Genomic DNA, 24,921 nt, shown 5'->3' on the forward strand with positions numbered 1-24,921 from the left:
CAGATCCCACCTAAAAGCAGCTGTAGTCCTATTTCACCAGGATTTTTTTATTTTCAGAGCACGCACCACATTTTAATAGAGAGCAAAGCATCTCAAACACCTGCTTATTTCCTAGTCCAACCCCTGCAACATCTGTACAAAACTCTCCTGGCAATGTCTGCAATTGCTTATGTGGAAAAGCCACAAAGAAGTGTTTGAGCACTGGACTTTGGTTGTGTTTTCCAAATGTGATTTGAAAGGATGAACCACTACAAATCTCTGATGCCCTCTGGCAGGCATTGCCAAGACCCCTGCCTGGCTCTAAGCTATTTGAGATCCCTCACACAGCATTTTAACCCCCCTCAGTGCTCCACAGTGGGAACCTGTCTCTAGCACCCAATTGCTCACCATAGAGCCAGTTTTCCAACTGCCTGGGCTGAACTCGGTTTTATGGAACTAATGCTGGGGTTTACTACTACAAGAAAATGAAAGCAATTCCCTTCCTTCCCTGATATTGCTCCCTTGAAGGTATTTGGAAGCAGAACTCCTGTCCCTGCTGAACCATCCATGTGCTTCCCTCCTCACACCTCCCACCCTCAAGCTGCTTTCATCAACCAATAGTTGCTGCTGAGCATATTTGGGTCATCTTTCCACTACAGTGATCTCCCTTTTTGGGAGCAGGATCATCTGGAGACTCAAGGAATACCCATCCTGCTGAGGAGCAGGCAAGGGGGCACAGCCACCCTCTGGCCATGCTGCCATGGACAGGGCTCAGGGAGTATTTGGGATCCCTGGCTGATCCCTGCATGGATGCTGGGGCTGATCTCAGTGACAGCAGAGAGGGAAGGGAGCAGGAAAAGCTGGCAGGTGTCTGGCTGGGACAGTCAGGGAGGGGAGGGTGGGCAGCCTGAACACCCTGCTTTCAGTCCCTTGTGCCAGCTAATGAAATTTAACATATTATTGACCAGACTCTACTGTCTCTGCCTCAAAAACAATCTTTGTGACTGCTGTGAGTTGTTTTCAATAGTTCTTAACTTACAAGATCTTTCTTTTTGTTTTAATATTTAAAATTATTTTATTTTTGGACTAAAGTAAACCAAATGGACTTTGTTCTCCCCTGGAAGCTGTTTATGTAACATCTCTTTTAAGTGGTTTTAAACTCCTAAATTTAAGTAGTTTAAAACTCCAGTTCTTTGGACTGTGTGAAATAAAAGGCTGAAATCACTGTATTTGTTGTGATTTTTTAGAAGTCCATCCCCCTCCACCTGACTTGCTTCCCAGGCTGGAGTTTAGCCCTGTGTCTCAGTGCAGCCGCCTGGATTGATGCCTGCCCCATTCCCAGAGCCGGCAGAGACCGGGCAAGACCATTTCGAGGTACAAATTGCTGTTTTCTCAGGTGTAAAGGCATTAGCGAGCAGAGTTTGCAGTGTCGCGGGCATTTAAAGGCTCTGTAGCAGACCAGGATTAGATATCCAAGCCCGTGTGTATTCCTGGGACAGCGAGCAGGGCGCGGAGTCTCCCTGCACCAGGAATGCGCTTCTCCCAGGGTATTTAAAAGCTAAATGTGAGCGCCAGGGAACGCGGCACGGCTGCACAGACAAACCCCCAGAGATGCCCTCGCTGTCAGGCACTGATGGGTTAAAGATCTGGGGGGGTTTTCCCTGAGTGACCCCGCTTTTTTGGCAGCCCCGCTCCCCCGCCGCTGCCCGTGTCCCGCTCTCTATAACCTCGCCCGCCTCCTCCTCCTCCTCCTTATATATTCATGAAGCGGTGCAGCTGGGCTGAAATAAAAGCTGGGCTGCACAGGAAGAGGAACTCCGTGTGCCTGGCTCGGCACGGCCCTGCCGGGACGGACCCCGCTCTTTATCTCTCTCTTTATCTCTCTCCGTGCCGGGGCAGCGCTGGGCTGGAGGCAGAGCCGCTCCCGGGCAGCGGCTCCGTGAGCTCTGGATGCCGGGAGGAGGAGGAGGAGGAGAGCTGACAGTAAGTGAGTCAGTCCCAGCACGGCTAAGATAACACTTTCTGGGGATGTTTCCTTTCCTAAGCTCAGAGCCAGGCCTGGTGTGGGGCTGCAGCCACCCCTGCTCTGTTTGTTCCCCTTCAACCCACTAAAAGGGCTGGGGATGTTTTCCTGGACCTACAGGTGGAGGAGACCCTGGAAGGAGAAGACACATGCACAAGCAGAGCCTTTCTATGTAATTCACATAGGCTTATTTCAAAATACTGAGCCCTTCTCCAGGCTGTTTTGCTCCAGAGAGATTGGCAGGGAGGGTCACTGAAGCCTGGTGTTGAAGGATTATATTGCAGTTGTGCTTTTTTGGGGGGGAGGGAGAGTGCTCAGAGTTCACATGTGCCTGCCTCCTGTGATCTCTTACTACTCCCATGGTCTCACTTCCATCCTCTTGCCTCTGGGATTGCAAGGAAAGGACACACCTCTGTTACTGCAGAGAAAGCCTTGGGGTATCCTGCCTGTAAAGTAACCCTTGGGACAGCTGGAATATACTAAAAGGGTGCAACAGGATCATCTCTCAGCTGGAGGGAATGGGGATCTGATCAGCTCAAGCCAAGCCCCTTAGCTGGACATCATCAGCACACCAGCACCCCTTATTCACTGAGAGCTCCATCCCAGCTTGCAGGCAGCATCCTGAGCCCACCAATCCCCCATTCCAGGCTGGCCCTTTGCTTTACTGCATGCCAGTATGGTCCAAGGAGCAACATCTCTTCACCCTTCCCAGCCTTGCTGTGTGTAATCAGCAGCCATAGGCAGTATGCTGATCCATAGCCCTAAATTCAGGGGACACTGGTACCAGGTGTCCCTGCCAGTTCTGAGCATCCCATTAACCCCCTGCCTCTGCACGATGTTGTTGTTAACCCAACAACTTCACATCCCATTGCCAAGGCGCTCCCTTCTGACCTCTGCTAATGCCTCAGTCTTTTTTCCCTGTCCAGGTGCAGCTCTAAGATGAAACCTCCATCTGGGCAAGGCATCAGGCTGGCATGCCTGCTCCTGAGTCTGGCTGCCCCCTGCCTTCCCAGCCCCCTCTGGAAGGACAGGGACTCCCTGATGCAGCAGGAGAAAGCACATCAGACAGGTGGCAACTTGGTGCTGAGCAGGCAGGAGCAGCAGCTCAGTACAAAGCTGGCAGACCTCAAGAAGAAGGAAGTGGAAGCAGCCATAACTACAGGACAGTTCCCTCCAAGCATGCACTTCTTCAAGGCAAAAAGCCTCATTGACCAGAGCAAGGTGTTCAGCATCTTAAAGCGCATGCCTAAAGGTAGGCTTGGCTTAAGGAGCCTCATCTTACTCATCCTTTCTCATCTTTTGCTTTCTGAGCTGGGACAAAACACAGGATGTGGAAGAGAAGCTTCTGAGAGCTGTAAATTGTGCTCTTTGGGTTTCAGGAAAAGCCCTGAGGAGAGGAAGAGGGGGATGGATTGGGCGAACACACATTTCCAGCAATTGTGGCATTTGGTTTAACTTACAATATGGATCCTTAAGTCTTTCAAGAGTGGAGAAGGGACAGAGGAAGCAAAGACAACAAGCAATACCAGACATCCCTATTTACTCAGCATGTTCCAGCCAGGGCCTCTCTTTTCCCACATACACACTCCATGAACAGGCTACCAACCTTATTCTGTATCTCAGCCAAAAATGCTGCATCCCCCAAAAAGGGTTTCTGCAGGTGGCTCTGTAGCAGACCTGGAAGTGTGCTGGAAAGTCTGGGGGCACTAGAGGAGGAAGGGGCCACCTCTAACACTGAAATCTTTATGTTCTTTGCTTGTTGTGTACAAGTCAAAGCCTGTGTACTACCAGCACTTAAAGTGGGCTTATAAAAGGGAGAGAGAGCAACATTTTACACGGGCAGGTAGTGACAGGACCAGGGGGATCAGTATTGAATTCAAAGAGGAGAGATTTAGATTAGATATTAGTAAGCCTACTCAGAGGGTGGTGAGGCACTGGAACAGGTTGCCCAGAGAAGTTGTGGCTGCTCCATCCCTGGAAGTGTTCACAGCCAGATTGGATGTGGCCCTCAGCAATCTTCCCAACTTCTCCTTCCCAGTCCCTGCTGTGGGATGCAGATCCCAGTCTTGCAGCATCCCAACCATTAACATAAACAATTAGTATGTCAGAAATGTCATTATCCTTTCATGGCTGAATTGAACAGTTGGAAATTTAAAAGTACTCCCCTCTTCACCTCCAATATCATTGATACTAAGTGGGAGTCAAAAAAAAATAATTAACACTTGTCAATCCTGGCAATGTTTAAACAGGCTCTTGGAATCTTTGCAAGGGCTGTAAGCTTTTAGGGCCAAGATCACATCCTTGTAGCTGTTTGAGTAGGATTTGATGAGAGCCCCGGGAGTTCCTGTTGTTTCAAGCACTACTGCAATGTCTGTGGCTGCTCTCATAGGGAAGAAGGTGATATTGCCAGGCAGAGGAGGGTCAGACAGCTGCAGCACGCCCAGGCTGGTGCACCAGCTCTGCTGAGAGCAGCAACCACAGCTCCTCAGCATCTTTACAGCCAGACCCTCTGTAGAGATGGGTCATAGACATGACTCTATATTAGATTAGTCCACTGTAAGTTATAGTCTGGAACCTAATCTAATGTCAAATACATACCAGTCTTGTTCTTGCTATTCCTGTTCTCCCTTTACCCTTCAGGGCATCAAAGCTATTTCAACTGAGAGGTCTCCCCTAGACTAATAAAATACATATCTAAGACTTCAGCTATCCCAGTGTCTTCCCTTTACAAAGCTGAGGCTTAGTTCAAGCACCAATAGCACCATGAGTCTTTGGAAAATGAGAAATTTCAGCAAAATGAAACGATAAAGAAGGTGAGCATACAGAGGATGCTTCCTGTGCCAGGAAGACTGGCAGCTGCCAACATACTGCACAATAACAGAGCACCCCAGAGGCCCTCTGTGCTGGCCAGCAGCAGATGTACAATGTAAGCAAGCATGCTTTTGATAAGGCACAGAAGTAAACTGTACTTCTGTCTTCTGCATCTGAGTGCAATTCCCCAGAGTAACATGGTCTGGTATTTTGGTGTATGCCAGAGCTCCAGAGAGCTGAAAGAAGAGACACAGACTAGGCACAATAATTGAAGCTGGGATCCAAACAGCTTAGATACAGAGCTTTGCTTCAGGTGTGCTCCAGCCAGCATGCCTTGTGAACTGCTGCCTCCTGTGCAAGTTTCTCTTTAAAACAGTGGGGCCTGAGCCAGCTCACAGCAAACTCTGCCTGAAAGACCTTTAATAACTTGGAGCATTTTCCATCCCAGTGGAGCAGCAGAGCTCCCTATCGATTCCCCCCTCCCTGTGCTCCCAGGGAGCTGTCACGCTCTGCCTGCCCAGTGTCTGATGTGTGTGGGGGGGGGGGGGGGGGGGCACATCCTCCAGCCTGGGGGAGGCAGAGCAGCAGTGCAGTCCTTGCTGGGAGAATTCACTCACAGCCTTCTAAAGCATCCAGACACCTCTAGATAGGCAAACTGGTACCCCATCAAACCCAGGCAAACAAACTGGTACCCCATCAAACCCGGGCAAACAAACTGGTACCCCATCAAACCTTCTCCCCAGCTGCCTGGGCTCGCCAGGACATCCCTGTGCCCCCCACCAGGTGCTGTGCTCCACCTGCACGACTTCGCCATGCTGAGCGCGGGCTGGCTGGTGTTCAATGCCTCCTACCTGCCCGACTGCTACATCTGCTTCACCGCCGCGGGCTCCGTGCGCTTCCGCTTCTCCCGGCCGCGCCCGCCGCCCGCGCCCTGCTCCCCGTGGCTGCTGCTGGACACCTACCGGCGACAGCTCCGCGACGTGGCCGAGTTTGACCGAGGGTGAGTGGCCTCCTGGTGCTCCATTCTGGGCCAGCTTTCCCGTTTGCACGCTGCTCTGCGAGTCAGGAACTCCGTGTGGGGCTGAAAAAGCAAATAGCAATGTATGGAGGGGCTTGATGGCTAGCTTGCAAGCAAAGCTGAGTCAATAGAAGAAATAACAATTGATGATTTTTGAGTTTATCTATAGCAAAGAAGAAGACAAAGCCGTCAGCATAGAAATAGATTGGAAACTTTTTTCTTCTTAGACCCTGATCACGTGTGTATGTCACATCCAACCTAACAGTGACAGCAATGTAAGAGTTTGAAGACTGCTGCATTAAGTGCACCAGAGTCAGGGACCATAAAAACTGAATTTTTCTGTGCACACATGCTGAGGACAGAAGTGGAAGTGGATTTATGAGACCTGGCCCCAGCTCTCCTCAGCACTGAATGGGGTCTCAATGTGGGACAGGGCTACATGGTACCTCAGCCAGTGAGGTATCCAAAAATTGGATGGGGAAGCCAGGTAGATGATGAACAGGCTGTACCCAACAGCAGAAAAGTCCTTTGCAAAGTCATTGTTTTGATTCAGAGCAAGAAGTTGGGCAAACTATATTAATTACTGCACAAGCAAAACCCCTCAACTTCCCAAAATAAAACCCAACCCAACTGTCCCTCCAAACACCAAACTTGTTTTCTGCCTTTGAAACCCCAGTGGCACCCACCACCTGGAAGCATGAGGCACTCATTCCCAACAGGCACCAGGAGCTGTGGCTCACCCTCCTGGGCACTGGCTGAGCCAAGGAACCCCACACACAGGACCCCTGCCTGATTTGGGGGCTCCTTCCCCTCAAACACCCTCCTGCCAGCAGAGCTCCTGCCCTTACAGGCAAAGCTCCTGCAGCTGTCCAGCTGCTCACACCTCAGCTGGCTCCCCAGAGCATCACTCACCCTCCTGCAAGAGCTCCTCTCCCTGCAGGCAGCTCCTGCCTTCACTGCTGGCAGCCTTTTATCAGGACTGGGCTTGTCTGAACCACCTGGCATTTAATCACTTACACGTGGCTGGGAAGAGCCTGGCTCCCCCTCTAGCCAGTGGTGATGGGAACACAGAGTCCTATCTCCCCATCCAGGGGCCATTGATCCCGGGACAAAGCCCTGCTGAAAAGGCCAAGAGAAAGCATGCAGCTCTGCCGTGGTGTGTGGGGGGCTGGAGAGAGCACACTAAATAATGCATGAAGTCAGACACTGAGCGATGAGGACAAAGGAAAATATTGAGTAGCCATCCATTGAGAGGGCACTGCTGTCCGTGGCACTCTGGGGCTGGGGTCTGCAGGAAAAACAGTGTGAGGTGTCATGAAATGACAGACAGTATTGCCATGCCAACACACAAGGAGAGGGCTGGACTGAGGCAGTGCAGATGACCCTAATTCCAGCATTTCCCAAGTGAAACTTGGTTGGTTTTACTGCGGTGCTCTCCAGTGAGGTTGTGTGCTCTTAAATGGAGACCTTTTAACTCTTAGTGAGCTGGTGTCCCCCCCACGTGGAAGCTGTCTGGGCTCTGTGCCCTGCAGGTCTGGGAAGGAGGTCAAGCTGGGAAGCTGAGGAGCTTCCAGACTTGTGGCATGGTATTGCCTTCCCTCCCCAAAAACAGCAATGGGCAGGGCAGAGGGGTCTGACTCTCCAGGGCATCCACCATCCCTCTCTTCTGGAAGTCCAGGAGAAAGTGATGCCAGACCCTGGGCTCTTGACCTTTTATACCCTGAGGCTCAACTGCCCTGACATGTGATGGAAGAAACAAGATCCAGTGAGAAGTCACTGATCTCTGTCTTCCAGAGGGAAAACTGGTTCCCCATTAGCTCCCTTCCATTTCTGCTGGGAGTGATGAGGAAGGAAAGATGACAGCAGCAGCTCTCTTCAACCACACCAGGAGACCCATAAATAACGTGCAAGAGATTGGATTTTGAAACAGCTTCATTTCCTTAAAGCCCCAGCAATTGCAGTGGGCATTTAGAAGTGTCTCAGGAGCAACCCTTCATTGCACTTGTTTTTGGTTGTGTTTCCATGGCATGATGCCACTTTCTGCCAGAGGCTGAAGGGCAGGGCATCCTGTACACCCTGTACACCTGGGGCTGTGCCTTGTGTGGTTCCCTCTGTTCCTGTGTTGAAACACTTGTTTTCAGAGGCAGTAGTGCCACATTTCTCTTCTTTTGTGTTTGCCTGACAGTGTTGAGTGGCCACAAGTCAGAGCAGGACTTCAGAGTGGCAGGCACTGCACAGGGACACAAGACAGAGCCTCGCTGCAAGGGTCTCCCCAAATGTAGAGGGGGATTCTTTTGCCTGAGCCAAGAACAAACTTGGATCTCTGGCATCCTGGGTGCCCACTTATCCATTTGAGTATGTTGTCCTTCATTTCTTGCCCTTCCATGCTCATCACCACAAAATCACAGAGGAGTCATTAGGCATAATGTGCAAACACACCAACAACAGCCACACAGAGGCACTTCCCCTCCTTTTCTCATCTAATCCCTGGGCACTAGTCTAGGGGTTAGGAATGTTTTTGGCTGTCTGGAAATAGGTCTCTAGCCAGGAATAGGCCCCAGTCTGTTCTGCTTCTCAGTTTCTGGAAACTCTCCCAGTCTCTTGAACATGTGCATCCCAGGCTACCTCTCTCCTGCACTCCTCTTTGCCCTTGAGCACTGACAAGCTGAGAGAAAGCAGATGTCAGAGGAAAGAACGGATGGATAGTTGGGTGGTTTCAAGGAAGTGTCAAGGGAATATGGCAGCAGGGAAGGGCTCTCATGCAAGGCAGGGTGGATCAGCAAATGTGAAGGAACAATGGAAATGTTTCTGAGAAGCTGCACCTCTTTCACCTTACAGTATTTCTGACCAGGAAGGGGTGGAAGAAAGGGAAATCTGCAGGATTTTTTTTTGCTGTTTGCATTTTTACATACATAGACATGTGAGTGTGTGTGTGTGTGCTTTGGAAGTGACTCCTTTTGTTTGTTTCCCTCAAGAGAAGGTCTAATCATTCCTATTCAAAGCACACATCTCATGGGCCAAGACCCTGGAGTATTGTGTTATTGGTGAGCTTCCAAAAGGATGCTCTTAGGAGAGCCAGGAGACCACGGGCCAAGGGGCAGGAAAGGAAGGGAATTTTGCTTTCCTACTTAAAAGGAAAAACAATCCTCGCTTATTTTCTTCACAATCAATTATAATGCAGGAGAATGTCATTCTTTCCCTCAAGAAGCAACATAATGGCTGCCACCTCCAAAGCAAGAGCATGCCCCCAGATATTTAGGGAAGCAGCATTGACATTCCAGCTATTTGTAAAATACCACTGCACACCCCCCACCAGCAGCACAAGGACTGAGGCTGTGCCCAGCAGAGCTCTCTATCACCAGGATGAAGTCATCTGTGAGGGAGCTGACACCACGGCCCAGGCTTCAGGGACAACTCCCCTGGGCACTGGCGGCTGCCCCGGCTGCCATCACCTTCCCCTCCGTGTCTTCTGACTGCCTTATCTCACAGAAAAATAGGGCAGTGTGTGCAGTAAGAGGGGGGGAAAAAGGGAATAAAAATCCACTACAGAAACAAAGCACTCCACTCCCTCTACAAGTCTCCCCTTGGGGAGAAGAAGAGGGGATGAGAGAGAGCGAGAGCAAGCGAATGAACCACATGTGACAGATGTTAGTCACACTATTTAATGCACCACTGGAAGACATTCAGATACCACGGTGAGGAGAAGGGCATAATTACCCATTCGAGAGCAGAAAAAGGAGCAGGAAAAAGAATCCCTTTAAAAACAAGGCAACAAAACCTTTCACTTCTGGATTATATAGCACAGGAAAGGAAAACAGGGAAAAAACACAGGAAAAGAGAAAGCAAACCTACAGTTGAAAATAAATAATCCTTGGCTGGTCATTTTAGCTGTGGCCCTTTGGGCATATGCATTGCAATAGCATTGTTCAGTGCATATATGACATGACATGGAAGGCTATTTGTAGTCTGCACCTGATCACTGGCCAAGGCCCATTCCAGAAAAGAAGCAAAAAAGAATGCATTTATGAAGCTTTGCTTCATCTGCATGAGCCACTGATGGCAAAAGCCCCCGAACCCTTAGGAGATTATCTGGTTATCAAGGATGGATCACTATTATGCAATAAATCTTCAACAGTTGTAAGGATCAATAATCAGCCTCAAAGGGAAGGGGATTATAAAGAGAAGCACAATTTGATTTATGTGCTTTTAGGAGCAGGGTGGTGTGGGGATTTATGGCTGTTTCTAGCCCAAGAGCACAGGCTAAGCAAACAACCACGAGTTTGTAGAGGCAGATTTAAAGGCGGGGAGCGGAGGCCTGCGTGCGCTCATTGCTGGAGGAGCCGAGTTCTCACAGGACAAGGGGAGAAAGCGGTGGGAGCCCGACTGAGCGCCCATCCTTATCTGGAACGGAGCTGCCTGCAGCGGCGAGATCGGGCTTGCACGGCCTTTTGATCCATGGGGAGGTTTTTCCCGGAGCCACTGGGAACGGCCCCGCTCGGCTCCCGGCTCCGGGCAGGTGCCGAGCTGGAGGGGAGCTGCCCTTCGGCCACGAGAAAAGGGGAAAATCCTCCTTTCCCCAGCTCTTCCCACACGAAACCTCCCCGATGAGCAGCAGCGCAGCCTTTCTGCCCCTCTCCGCAGCTCGGGCAGCTGGATCAGCGCCTCCAGGATGCTCCTGACTCCTGCATTCCTGGTTTCTAGGGTGATGCCGCGGTGTCTCCTTGCTCCTCGCCCCTTCCGTGGTCCAGCTCGGTCTTCTCTGCTTGCATGGATTACTGAACAGTAGCTGGGGTTGCCCAGTGTCCTGCGATAATGGCACCAAAGGCCCTATTGTAATGCACAGGAGGGCAGAGCCCAAGTTGCTGTGGAAACCTTAACTCTGAATTTTCCTGACTGTTGAGCATTTAAAGTCTCATCCTTAACAGTAGTAGCGTCTCTTTTATGTACAAGGTTTGCTTCTAAAATTGTTGCTGGCAAAGAAATGAACAAAGTGAGGAAGAAATGAAACTGCAGGCCCTGGAAGAGAATCCTTAGAGAGTGAAACAGCAGGCAAAACCTGGGGGAATGGGCTCTGCTTTATGGGCAGGATGGAGGGATTCAAAAGGCATATCTGCCCAGGATGTCTTAGTTTATGAATTTGGACCAGATCACATTTTACATCTGTAGGGGGGCTGTGGGGGTTTAATTCCATCCACAGAAGTGTCCTGGATGAAGATAATAAGATCACAAATCAAAGCCACACCTCCCATATAACAGACCAGAGCACTGCACAAGGATGGGGGCCAAGACATCAAACAGGAAACATTATTAAAGATCAGTAGCTGTTATTGAGGGGTAACAATATACCCAGATGAAAGCTGAAGCATGGCTGAAGGTATTTCTGTCTGAACCTGCTTAGCCCCTGGCACGAGACAAGCACTAGGCCAGCAAGAAAACATCTGTAGGTTTCTGTGATGGCTTCCATTTGTCCACCCAGGAATGAAGTTCATGACCCCTGCTTTGCCATTTAGACTTTGCCCACTGGTAGGAGAAATTTGTTATGAACTACTCTTCAGGTGGAAGAAGGAGGGCTGTTGCCAGAGGCAGGGCTTCAGGTGAGATGAAGGCTATCAGCTTGCCAGAGAATGGTGGTATGGCACAGATGCTCACCCTGTCCTAAATGCAAGCTCTCACCCACAATTAGATATTACAATTTACTGGCTCCCTTAAAGTCTGCTTGATAAAACTACCCACTGTCTCTCTGGATTTCTGAAAGAGGCTCACATGCCAGCTGAGTGGATGGAGGAAATAAATACATTTCCATCACAGTAAGGAAAAGCCAGGACTGAGATGCTTATCAGCTGTTTCCCTGAAGTAGCTATCAGCAAGGCAGGTGGGGAGTCAGGCTTGTTCTCAGTGGCTGGGAAAAATGATTTCTGATTCAGAACTGTCTTCCCCTTGCATTTTTTTGGATAGCATATTTTGACAATACAAAGGTACCAGGACAACTTATGGGCTCAGCAAGCAGGCTGGTGGTGGCCCAGCACATGGCATCTCCTGTAAACTCAGTCTGCCTTTTAGGTGCTGAACAAAAGGCCAAGTGTTGTGACATTTTATGTGCATTGAAGATTCTTGGGAAAACATTGTTTGCAGGAGTAATGTGCATGCCTGCTTTCAGATTAGGGATACCCTGGGTAGCAGAGTAAGATTTTCAGGTTAGAAATACCCTGGGTAGCAGAGTAAGATTGATATCAAAGCACCATACTTGCTTTTGTAATTCTGTTCCTTTAAAAAGGGATGATGGGCAGGTTTTAAGCACCTACTTCTACCCTGCTTACAGCTTAACATGTATCATACAAATTCTAAGCCAGCCATTAGAGGAGTAAATACAGGTGGCAGAAAAATGACCAGAATGCTTCCTAGTTGCACCAGCCACTGTTGTACTGCAGTGCCAGCAGGCTCTGTTTGCTCTCCTCATTCCTTCTCTTCTCCCTTTTCTATAGCTTGCTGAGAAACCTGACCCTGGTGACAGATACCCCTGAGCTGGCCTACCCTTCTCAGGCTTTCATTTGGAAAAGATTTGAAGAAGTCTTTCTCATTGCCTCTGGACTTATCTGCTATGCACCTGTGTTCAAGGCCTATTTCTACCAGGGGCTGCTGGAGCTCTATGAAGATAACATACAGTATGTTGAGATAAGAGCTATCCTGCCTGCGGTACGTGGGGTTTGGCTTCTCTAGTACTCTTTTAAATCCTTATTTCTCCATAGCTTTTCTCAAGCCCTGTCTTGAATTTAGTTTTTGGATGTTTGCATACCTGCCCTTCTAAGGATGCTGGAAAACCTTGATCATATTCAAACATCTTTCTTGGAGATTTGCATAGGCAAGGGCTTGAGAGATTCTTTGTTCTTAATGGCTAAGGGAGATACCTGCTGTGACATAGGCACAAAACTACATTGTACAGACTGGGAGCTGGGTCAAAATCTTGCTCATTGGGAAGATGTAGCTCAGTTTTGCACCAGAATCACCAGTTCTGTGGCAGCTGCTCTGAACAAATTTCCTGTCTTGGATAGAGACTTATTCTGGAATAGTTATGCTATTTTAATCCTCAGCTTATTTCAGAATGATTACTCTGAATAGGTGAGTCAATCAATTGGCAAAACACAACCTCCCACAATTTGCAGACAACCCAAAATTTTGGCTGTCTGTATGAAGTATGAACTGCTCCTTTCATTGCCATTAATACTAAAATCTGGTAATGGATCAGGCCTTTCACCCAGAGCTGGTCTGGCTGTCCTCCAAGCCCACTCTGCCCTAATGCCTCCCCAAGCACCAGCAGACCACACCACCCAAAGTGTTCCCACTTTCCCAGTGACAATTTTGTCACTGCAGACATACCTTTCCCATGCAATTCTCCAGCCCAGCTCCATGCAGGACTCCATGGGGGTGGGAGTTCTGTCAGTCTATCATACCTGAGAGGAGAAGGAAGTATTGCAAAGGGGGGAAAAAAATGGACGTGGAGAAGTCCACAAAGTTTTACATGGGTCTTACTTTGCTGGGGGTTGCCATAAGCCAGTTGCTCTGAATTCAGCCACCACCTGTCTTTGGGGTACCTGGAAAGAGAAAATAACAGCAATGTCAAAATGCCGGTGCATTTTGTGAGGCATCCCCCCAGGCCACACAGGTTTCCAGGCCAAGAGTATCTGCCATGATACAAGTGCGTGGGCCTGCCTGGAAAATACCCTGCCTTTACCATCAGCCCTTAGACACGGTTGTGAGTCCTTTTGAAGAGAGGCTTGGCAGGGAAGATTTGCCTCCCATCCAGCTCCTGATGCTGGCGGCAGCCGTGGGAGCCTGCAGAGCCCTGGGGTTCGCCCGCAGCTGGCAGCTGTGAGCTGCAGGGCTGTGAGCTCAAGTTCTGTAAGCTCCAGGGCTGTGAGCTGCAGGGCTGTGAGCTCGAGTTCTGTAAGCTCCAGGGCTGTGAGCTGCAGGGCTATGAGCTGCAGGTACCGCAGCAGGGAATGCCAGGAGCTGTGGCCATGCCGGGACAGAGGGCAGCATGGGCAGCAAAGGGACAGCCAGGCTGAAGCTGGGCTGAGAGGGCAGGGAGATTCTTCGTGGGCAAAGTCAAGGTGAGCAGGGTGTGACAGGAATAGCAAGATGCTCGTGTGGCTGGAGAGCCTCCACAAGGCTCCACAGCAGCGCTGAGGCTGCAAAAGCTCTCCTTGCAGCAAAGCCTGCCAGAAGCGGCCCCGGGGTAAAGTAAATGAAACTGGGATTTAGTGTGAAACAGCAAACACTGTGGAAAACCCCCCTAAGCCCAGCTGTGTTTGCTGATTCAGCTGTGTAAAGTCTCACATTCCCATGGGCTGCAGCTGGGGAAAATTCCCTCTGAGCATCTGCAGCTGCCCCATGGCTGCTGGTGCCTGCAAGGGAGACACCGCATTGTGACAGGGTGTGGGGCTTTGCAAGGGCATCCCTGCAAGGGACGGCACCAGAGGGGAAGTTAGGGGGTGAAGTGGAGCAGTTGAAGGCTGGAGGATAAAGGTGACAGAGAAAAAGATGGTGAGAGGTGAACTGATGGAGTGGTTTCAGCTGCTGTCTGTGAGCCACTCCAGGCAGGGCCTTTGTGGGTTAGTATCAATTCAGGGTCTCCACCCCTGCTGAAATAGCCCTGAAAATAGCCCTGGTGGAGAGAAACTTCAGAGCAAGTTGATGAGACAGAGCATGTCAAAAGGATTATTTTTCCCAGTTTGCAGCCAGAGACCTGGGAAAGCATGGCAAGACGAAATGACTGACTCAAGGTCATGAAGCAAACCTCTGGCAGAGGGGAGCAGGAGCCCAGCTCAGCTGGTAGCTTATGGAGCTCAGCCATTGCGTGCCTTGGGGCTGCCTCAGCTGACAGATTGCCACTGCAAGGCACAGAGCATGTGTGAGCTGCAGACAGCTGGACTAAACACTGCAGTGCTGGATGCAGACAGGAGTAAGAGGTCATGGTCTCCAAGGGGTTCTCAAGGGCGTTTGCTTGCCACGTCTGAACACAGAGAAACTTGTATCACATAGGAAGGGGGAAACCCACTCCTTGGTTCTTGCCAGCTGGTAAAGGCTTGAAGAAGGAAATGTTCTGCACAGATTTTACCGCTTTTGTTTTCCTGCCCTGTTGTCAGGACCACAGCACTCTGCTTCTCCCAAGGCTTTTGTCACTTCATTTCTCCCACCTTCCAGTAAAACACCTCTTCTAACTACTGCTTCTCACGCTGCAGGTGTATGAACTGGATGGCACCAAGCACGATAAATCATGGTCTGTGGCAGCCTACCGGGAGGTGACCAGGCAGTTTGTGAAGGAGCACCCAGACTTTGTTGGAGCCAAGGTTATATTTGCAGCTCACAGGTAGAGGCTGAGCAGGGCTGAGAGCGGCAGTGCCTCGTGCAGGGCAGGGGGCTGGGAGAGGCAACGCTGGGCTGGAGTGCCAAGGTTGGTTAGCAATGTCCACGTGGGTTGTTGGAGCTGGGATGTTGCCTCCTGAGACATTCCCTGGCACGTGTGAAAGGCTGAGGGTGGGAATTCATCCATATGGATCTGCCTATGTCCAAGGCAAGCACCAGAGGAGCGTCCATGAGCCCTGGGAGTGGGAATGAGCCCAGGCAGGGCTGCCTGTGTGTGTCTCCAAGCCATGCCTGCTCTCCTCTGCGCCTGGATGCACTCTCCCACCCTGCAGACACTGAAGCAGTGAGGGCAGTGCCCGAGTTTGGGCACCTGGCGTGGCAGAGGTGCCCATGGGACCTGGCACACGCCGCTGCCCACAGCCTGTGTACGGCACGTTCGTGCTGCTGCCCTCCGAGGCAGGCAGCTGCCATGAAGTCATGTGAGGTGATCCTCAGCAAGCAGAGCAGACCTCAGCAGCACTGACTCGCTCTGGTTTGGCACAATGCCCTCTCCAGTTCAGAGATGGCTTGCCTCTCTGGCCACAGTCTGCAAAATGCACCAAGAAGTTTAAGTCTGATAGAGCTGGAAGAAACCTAAATGGAAAACTCTCTTGAAATGCAGTTACTGCCTCACCTCCTAACAAAACAGCTGGGAGGAAAGAAAAAAAATGAAACATTTTCTCTCCACATTGTTGTGTTCCCTTCCCTGCTTGGTAAATGGGAAATCCAGTGAGTTAGACAAGCATGCCTCAACTCAAATGACAGCAGGGTCTAGCCAGGCATTTCCTGGTCATTCATGGGTTTCGTTTCATAGTATCAATTTTCTACTGCCGTTCCTCTAGAGACCTGAAGCTGGTTGTCAGATTCAAGAGCAACTTGCATTTTGGAAATACCCCTGGGGGCCCCGTTTCACAACTCAAACCTGAGAAGGCAGGCCCATGGGAGTCAGCTTCTGCAGCTCTTTCTCTCCCTTGCTCTCTAGGATGCTGAATGTCTCCCAGATTAAAGAAGACATCATCACTGCCATGGCACTCAGAGCCCGCTTCCCAGACACCCTGGCAGGCTTTGACCTGGTAACTGAATTTCTTCTGACCCCGGCTGATATAACCACATATATCCCATGGCATATGTTCTATACCAGAGCCAGAACCTCTGCTGCTGTACTGAAATCAGTGTTAATGAATTGCAAATCCTCCAGCTAAGGATTTTGTTCAGGGTAATTGACAAAATCCCCTGAAAGAATCAGCTCCCTACCCCACAGCATTGTAATTTCAGCACAGCTGGCACCTAATTTATACAGAGCTGTAAGTCCCACCATCTTCCCAAGCGTGCTCAAAAATACCTTTCTTCTTTCCCCCAGGTTGGTGATGAGGACAAAGGTCATTCTTTATGGGAGCTGAAGGATGCCCTGACCATCCCATATTCCATGGGGGTCAACTTGCCATATTTCTTCCATGCTGGGGAGACTGGTGAGCATGAGGACTGAAGGCTTGCTACTGCTTGCAGAGGCAAGAATGAAATCTTGCAAAGAGCAGAAGCAGCAAGCCTGGCTTGCTTGCTGCCTGTATCAAGAGAATGGGTGTGCATACATGTGCACATAACCAGTTTCCCCTAAGCTTCTCCCCATATCAGTTTGGGGCTGTGGCATTCCCACATGACCCCTCCCTGCTTTGGACTGTAGGTATCACATTGCCCAGCATCTTTGACCTGGTGTAGGAGTTATTGCTGGTAGCCATTTCCCCCTTGGAACAGCACTCACTTCCCACCCACAACAGCAGCAGAGTCCCCCAACCATCATTTTACAATTTAAGGTGAAATAATATTTCACCTTAAAACACATCTCATTCTAATGCACAGGCTACTCCCCAATAATTGTTACTTCTCTCCATTGACAAGTAATGGAGTCCAGCATAATTAACTCAGCTGCAAGAGCAATACTGTAAACATCTAAAGCCAGGTGAGATGAGTGGGTATCTCCATGCTGGGCAATATCGTGGCAGATTTAGGTCCCTGTTTCACTGAAAATGCAAGTGGAAACTCTGAGCATGAGCAGCCCTCTCACCTCACAAATGGAACCTCTATTAATAACATCACCTAGCAGTTTGAGGAGCTTTATTTCCTCACAGCACTGCAGTGACTCTTGTCTGTCTCTGCTCAGACTGGCAGGGCACCTCTGTAGACAATAATGTGCTGGATGCATTGCTACTGAATACCAGCAGGATTGGCCATGGACTCGCTCTCATTAAACACCCAGTAGCCAAAAACTTGTCTCTGAAGAGGGATATTCCTGTAGAAGTCTGTCCCATCTCCAACCAGGTATGTTGCCATGTGGCTGGGCCACTGTTAAGGGGATCACCATTGCTGGGAGGGTCAGCTGGGGGGCACCTACAAGTTCTGATGCACATAGGCTGGCTTAGTTTCCTTTGCAGCACCTTACACTGCACTTTGCTATGTAAGGTGCTGCAAAAGTGAATATAGTTAAGGCTTGTAGTGCCAGTCAGCAAAAAAATAATTTAAAATCCTATCAAGAGGAAGTTGGGAAGGCAGTCCTCCCTAGTGGAGATGAGGCCCAGAGACACAAAGGTGCCTTTAGAGACATAATTGAAAATACTTCAAAACCAGGAGGGCCAGAGGCTGAGAAGCAGGGATTGTAACTGGAAGTCCTTGGTTTTGCAGAATTCATAACCAGTGGGAACTCTTTTGCAGCACATTAGAGTGGTGCCATTGTCCCCTGGGTGCAGCAGGAAGGACTTTGGGTGGAGATTTACTGGTGTGAGCCTTAAGGGAGAGAACCCTGATACCAGCTCCAGATACCTCAAGCTAAGCACCACAGCAAATGTGTAACCAAAAGACTGTTCCTGAATTGCTCACAGTCAAATTGTTCTAAACAAGCACAAGTTATTCACCCCACCGGACTTGATTAAGGTGATTTATTTGAGAAATTAATCTCCTTGTACAGTCAGTGCAGACAAGCTGCTTCCTCCTGCAGCAGTTCAGAGCAGAAAACATTCTGAGCAGCCCTCTGGAGCCTGTCCCTCCCTGACCACTACCTGCTGTCAGTGTGACACAGCTGCAGCAATAACCTGCTGAGGTGTTGTCTCCCACTCTTTCCCACCCAGGTCCTGCTGCTGGTAGCTGACCTGAGGAGTCACCCTGCAGCTGACCTCATGGCTGAAGGGCACCCCATTGTGATCAGCCCCGATGATCCCCCCATCTTTGGGGCAAAGGGAGTCTCTTATGACTTCTATGAGGTGTTCATGGCCATTGGAGGGATGAATGCTGACCTGAGGACCCTAAAACAGCTTGCACTCAACTCCATAAAGTAAGTTCACCACCCCTCTCACCTTGCCATAGTAATCATAAGGAGATTATCAGCTTTCCCCCCTTGCTTGCATTTGGGTTTTGGCCTCAGTTTCCTCTACCACAGGAGCTGGGCTTCTGTCAATCCAAAATCTCCTCTGTGTGTCTCATCCAAAGGCAGGACACAGGGAGCCCAGAGGCTCCTCTGCCTGTGTTCTCAAGTACCTTTCTCTGACTCCATGTCCCAGTGTATTCCTCCTTTTCCACTCTTTGGGAACTTGCTTCCACCACCTGGTTCTGGGTTTGGGAGAAATTCTATGTCTTTGTATCACTTGTCTATTTCTGCCAAAATTTGACTTGCTGCAGTGTTTGCCATCTGAGGAACACAGGAAAACAATTAGCATTTAGTTTGGGTGTGTTTAACCCCTTTTCCTATTAACTGTTCTGACAGTTCTGGATGTCTAAAAATAGTTTGGATGTGATGCCCAGGGTCCTCCTGCACATTCCTTGGCTCCTGCCTGTTTTACACCACGTTACTCTGCATGGTGCAGGCATGTCCTGCAAGGGTTAATCTCTTGCTGCCTCCTGCCTTTTCATTTCAGTGCTGCTCTTGAAACAGCTGCCCCCTTGTCTCCTGCCTGACACTGACTTTCCTCCTCCTCACAGATACAGTGCCATGCTACCGGATGAGAAAGCCAAGGCCAAAGAGCTCTGGCAGAAAAAATGGGACCAATTTGTGGCTGACCTCTCTGATAGCTTTCTAAGGGAGCTGTAGAGAGGACAAGGCTCATCTCAGAAGGCATTTGGCAAGCTAGAGTGAGCCAGACTGATTGCTAAGAGGGAGACTGCTTCTTCCATGTGACCTGAGCAGATGAATGGACGTCAAAGTCTCACCTGGCCACCCTGCTAAGCCAGGCTTAATGGGCTTAAAGCTAAGAAGGAGCTGCACTATCCTGTGAACATCATGGGCTGGAGGTAAAAGGGAGCAGTGAGCCTTTAGAGGAACCACAAGAAATCACCCTGCTCAAAAGAGTCAAAACAATTAAAAATTGCCAATGACCAAACCCTGACATCCTTATTCAGGAAAAATATGCTTTCCAATTCGAGTCAGCAGGAGATTGCCAACATGAGGATCTCTGAATTTTGCCTTATCATTACAAAATGCAGACCTTGGCTGGAAACAGCAAAGACAAACATCCAACCATTTGGGCCACTGACCTTCAAGAGAGCAAGGACTGAAAATGACTCTTGTTATGTTTAACCCTGGGCCTGCTGCCAAAATAGCACTGCTAGGTCGAAGAACCAGTCATAGGTCTGATGTCTGCTATTTCAGGACCTACCATGGCTGGAAACAAGCTAGTGGAACTTGCTCCCAGAACATTTAAGCCTGGTTGCACAGTGATCATAAAGGCAGAAGAGAGGTGCCTCAGTTGCCAGCAGTTTTTTTACTACAAAGTCTTTTCCTTCCTCTGGTCAAAAGGAAGACAAAACACATTTCAGGTTAAGTCAAAAACATCCTGGCTTCCCAGACCCAGCTTGATTAAAACTATCCCCCTGCACAAGGCTGTGTTAACACAGACATTTATAGGAAACACCTTTTGGTTTCAGGGAGTTTCACTACCAGCCTTTGTTGCTGTACTCATCGTGCAAATGTGGCTTTATCCAGCCTGTCAGAGAGATTTTCACCTTGGTAGAGAACTGCTGTGGATATCCACAGGACTCATTTGGACCTCTGTGTTTTCCAGCTCCTTGGCAAAAAACCAACAAAACCTACATAAGAAATAGTCTCTTGACAAGCTGATTCCCTCTCTTAACATCATCAAAAATATCGGGAGGAGAACTAGTTGCAGGGGAGACTAAAAAAAAACCAACAAAAACCAGAAAACAAAACAAAACAAAAAAACCCAAAAAAATCCCAAAAAAACCCAAAAAACAGAAAAAAGAAATCTTAAGCAGATTGCTAGATAAATTCAGAAAAATCTTTCATCACACACATGCCAAGCATGCAGCCAGGATCAAAGACCATCTTTCCCTGACTTCAGTACAGTCATGCTGCTTTGCATCAGTCAAGGGAGAATTGACAAAAATTCCTACTGAAAGACATCTCCCTTCTCTGAACCACATATTTGCAAAGGCTGTTGTTTGCTAATCTGACCAGCCTGGGCCAACTGGCTCTCTTTATGCTTTCTGTTAATTGTCTCAAGCAGCTTGGCCACAGTGCTTATTTCCACTGACCTTGGCTGGAGCACCTTAGCAGGAGGCAAACACACTTATTGCAGAAGTGGATCAAGCTGCACAGCCTGTGTGCCCTGTGTGAAATTGCCCACAGTTCACAGGCTGCAACCTCATCTCTGGTTGTCCCAGAGAAAATAAAAACCATCTAAACCACACACACTACGAACCCCATCACAGAACACAAATAAAATCACAACAAACCACAGGTGTGTGCATTGCAGAAGGCAGCAACACAAACCACAGAAATGAAAAAGTGAGAACCCAGTCACACCCCTCACTAACTAGGGGGAGTTTAAGTGCCTTACACCCTCAGCCCTTTCCAGCCACAGCTACCTCTGCTCCAGCTCTCTCTGCCCACACCCCCAACATCTTCCTCTGAAGCATCCTGATGCTTTTTTTGCAGACTGATCTCTCCTGGGCCTTGATACAGATTTGGTTCTGGGAAGGAGTTTTGTACTGGAGGAGTAGCCAGAGCAGAGCCACCCTCCCTCCTCCTGCATGGGTGTTGCACCCAGAGCTCAGACTAAAGGCCCCAGGGTAGGCTTTGGTCGTGGCCAGGTTATAAATGCTGACTTGGGAAATGCTTTTCTTGCTGAGCAGAACCACTGCAGATGAGCAGAATGGCAGCTGACCAACAACCCAAAGCCCTTTCCCTCTCAGCAACCTGATCTTTCAGCTTTGCTATATGTGGATGGATGAAGACCTTTATTTGCTATGACTTGATTCTCCCTTAAATAAGCCTCTTTGCTGCCAAGGTGAAGCTAATCATTACAGAGCCATTGTGGGAGGAGCTGAGCTCCTCAACACACAGGTTGACCCATGCCCCTTCCTTTCCTACCACAGCAGAAAGCTTTCAGCCCTTCCTGCACGTGGTCTCATGAGGTCCTGAACCACTTTTTGCTTACCTGTAGTCCTCCTTTCTCCTCATTACCTGCAGGAGTTGCAGGACTAGATCTTCCATTTGCCAAAAGCTTGCTGTTGACCTGTTGTGTCCACTCTGTTCTTGCTTTCCTAGGAAAAGCCTGCTGTGCACATGGCCATTTACCTACTTCACAGCTGTGCTGTGATGGGGCCAAGTGCCTGGAGCCACCAGGGTGTGATGCTGTTCAGGATTACAGCTGAATCAGGTTTCTGCAAAAATCACAGGGGTTTAAAATGGCACAGATCTGATGGAGCCCTCAGAAATGTGTGAAAGAGAGAGGGCCTGCCTGCCTTACTGCTGGGAATCTGCTCTTCCTTAGAGCACATCTTAATCGGGAGAAAGGTGCAAATTGGGAAGCCCTGGCTGCATTCTCACCTCTCTAACTCCAGGTGTGTAAAAAAGGAAGACTTTAGGCTGGACCACAGCAGTTAGAAAAGATCAATTCATTCAGCTCCATTCAAGCTTTGGGTAAATTTGGCTGCAGGGACTCAGCATTTAGTAGCAAAATTCCAAGGGTTTTGCTGCCAGTCTACTCCCTTTTGCCCAGTACCTTGGCTCCCTACTCACATTTGTTGGCAAATACATCACATACAATGCTCCCTTGCTTGTCTCTTTCAGAACATAGTCTATAATTAAATTTTCAAACCTGTCTTAATCGCGGGGGTTATTTTTCCTTTTTTTTTTTTTTTTTTTTTTTTTGTCTCCATGTTAAAAAGAACAGAGGATACCTGGATTTGATGGGATGTTTTAATCTGGAACATGCAGTGGAGGAGGATGTCTCACATCACTCAGCCTGGAGTGATCAGGGAGCCTGAAATGCCTTCTCAGCATGCTGCAAAGGGCAGTTTGATCTGTAGAGCTAACACAGTGTTAAGCCTGAGTCACCCGGCCAAGACACTACCCAGGACCCCTGTTCCCCCTTCCCCAAGCCCCACAGCAGCTGCACCCAGCTCAGGGCTGTGTTTTGATACAGACACCACCTGACAGACAGGATTTGCTCGTGCTGCCTCTCCTCCCACTACAGTTTTGTTCCATCTCTGTGGTGGTTACAGCACGGGAAAGTAAAGGAATGACTGGAGGTCATTTAACCTCCTTTTAGCATGATTTTGGGAAGGGAAGTGGGGAGAAGGCTAAATGATCAGCCCATTCTTTTCAAAGAAAGTGAATTCTTTTCAAATAATTGCCTTGTGGAGCACCAGGTGACTCCAGGGTACAGGTGAGTGCTGCTGGTGGGCATGGGAAGAAAGTGCCACCTTGAGAACTTCAATATCTGAAATGAAAGAGGAGGAGGCAGCCACAAGGGTGGTGGGAGGCTGAGTAGAGCAAACATAGAGGCAAAAAGAGCCTGCTTCAGTCTCCATCCAGACTCAGGAGCAAGGAAGGAGAGTAGAAAATCCATGGAAGTTTCTATTACAGTTACTTCAAGCAGCCATAGCAATACTTAAAGCTTTATGCCTGTTATCTCCCCCATCTGTCACTCCCTGTGGCCTCTTCAGGTTCAATTTGTTTGAATGGGAGGTGGATGGAGCTTTGTTTGCAGCACAAGTGTTCGCTGCAGAGCATCTTATTCTGCCTTTGGGGCAATTTAGAGGATGAAATGTTTGCCTCCTGGTCACTGCCTGCCAGGAAATGGCTGATCCAGCACTAGTGGTTGCTGTCAAAAATCATGCCAATAAAAACAGAGGAGCAAAGTAAGTGGTTGAAAACAGAGATGGGCCTGAGCAAGCAGCTGGATCTATCTGTCATGTGAGCCTCCATCACTGCAGTGGGACTATGCAGGTGCCAGATGCTAAGCAAAGCCCTCTGGCCATAAAACACAGGGCTGCAGATGTTTTTTTCCACCAGCTCCAAATGATCAGCCTGCTTCAGGTTTTCTTCCTATCTAAGTCTCTGAATTAGCCTCTTCACAGGTAGCAGAAGGACATTTCTTTGGTCAGAAACCTGTGGCTCTAATTGGCTCGGTCCTTCATTCCTTTCTTTCCAGGCTCGCAGCAGTTGCAATCACAGCAGGTCTATCAAGCGTTTTCTGTGCACTGAGGGACAGGCAGGTGAAGGGTCTGGCTCTCAATTCTCCTGGTTTGTCATTTTTATCAGGTTGTGTCCTCCCCCTTGGTCATTACAGGATAAGAAAGGCATTTTACTGTATTTTCTCAACCTTTAGCTTGTCCATCATTCCACGAGCAGGCTGCAGCATGGGAAGAGGAGAGATAAACTGTGGGGGGAGGGTTGCTTCAGGCCATTAGAGCCTCTGCAGTAAGGACGGAGATGGAAGGTAGGGCTGCATTCGAGGGGGGTGTGAGAAGGGCAGGAAGAGGGGGGTGATGACAGGGCTGTAAGTCCAGGGAAAACAGAGCTGCAAAGTTTACACAGGCACCCATGGGAGAAGGCTGTGGGCAGCTGCCTGTTTTGCTTGTCTTTATAGCGAGCTGTGAAAGGAGATGGGAGACATCCAAGCACGGCGTGGACAGGGGAAGAAGAGGGAGTCTCCTGTGTGTGGTGTAAGAAGGGCGGACAGACAGACGATCCCTAGGGGTATTTGGGGTACAGCTGTTACCAGATGTGCCTGCAGAGGAAACCACAAGGTCCGTCCATGTACAGCTCACGGAATGGGAAGCTCCAAGCAGACACAGAAAAATTCCCAACGTTCGAAGGGAAAAAGACACAACGAGCATTCAGCACAGGGATGATGGGCTAAATCCTGCCTGCGGGTGCAGGGAGGGCTGGGGCTCGGCACAGCGCGGGGCTTGGCAGCCCTGCCGCTGTCGGTGCCAGGCTCAGCCTGTGCCCGCCCGCTGGCAAAGTCCCCCCGGGTCGGTTTAAAAATAAGCGCTCCAGCCTGTTGGACAGCCTTGCTTGGAAAAATAAACACGGCAGCGCTGGCAGCGCGCAGGGCAAAGCACACGCACACTTTGGGGACACCTCTCCAAGGGCGGATACCCCCAGAGGCCCCTTGGGAGCAGAACAACGGGTTCCCTTCCCTCCCTCCGCGTCCCCACCCGCATCCCCCGTGCCCGGAGCCCCCGAGCCGGGGCGCAGGGAGCGCTGCGGGCCCGCCCGTGCCGTGGAGCAGGAGCGCCGCCCGCAGGGATGCGCCGGGATAACAACCCGCATCGGGGGGATTAAACCCTCTCCAAAACTCCCACCCCCTTAACTCCACCCCCAAAAACCCCAGCCCCAAAACCCCCATCCTCTAAAACCCCAGCCCCAAAACCCCCATGCTCAAAAACCCCC

At 49.7% G+C, this 24,921-nt stretch overlaps 2 protein-coding genes across 4 annotated transcripts in view; one reads left to right on the forward strand and one right to left on the reverse strand.

The window, feature by feature from the left end:
* Positions 1-24,921, reverse strand: part of CECR2 (CECR2 histone acetyl-lysine reader) — a 146,462-nt gene that overhangs the window by 118,037 nt on the left and 3,504 nt on the right. For both annotated transcript variants that reach the window (XM_071422185.1, XM_071422184.1), the window contains exons 2-4: positions 13,359-13,420; positions 13,206-13,279; positions 5,776-5,894 (exon numbers count right to left, since the gene is read on the reverse strand). The gene's annotated coding sequence lies outside the window, so the exon portion shown is untranslated. The remainder of the gene's footprint in view (positions 1-5,775; positions 5,895-13,205; positions 13,280-13,358; positions 13,421-24,921) is intronic.
* On the forward strand, positions 1,812-23,102 carry ADA2 (adenosine deaminase 2). Of its 2 annotated transcripts, none has more exons than XM_071422193.1 (10): positions 1,812-1,966; positions 2,929-3,254; positions 5,597-5,813; positions 12,314-12,524; positions 15,071-15,198; positions 16,216-16,306; positions 16,594-16,702; positions 17,392-17,549; positions 18,353-18,555; positions 19,200-23,102. In XM_071422193.1, exons 2-10 carry the CDS (start codon positions 2,942-2,944, stop codon positions 19,306-19,308), a joined length of 1,539 nt encoding a protein of 512 aa, XP_071278294.1. In that variant the 5' UTR covers positions 1,812-1,966; positions 2,929-2,941; the 3' UTR covers positions 19,309-23,102. The 2 variants fall into 2 exon arrangements, with proteins under 2 accessions (XP_071278294.1, XP_071278293.1); XM_071422192.1 differs by having other exon boundaries at positions 1,812-1,962.

This window comes from Agelaius tricolor, unplaced genomic scaffold (assembly GCF_023055355.1).
Source record: "Agelaius tricolor isolate 1412-34295 unplaced genomic scaffold, bAgeTri1.0.p SCAF_3, whole genome shotgun sequence".
Lineage (NCBI taxonomy): Eukaryota > Metazoa > Chordata > Aves > Passeriformes > Icteridae > Agelaius > Agelaius tricolor.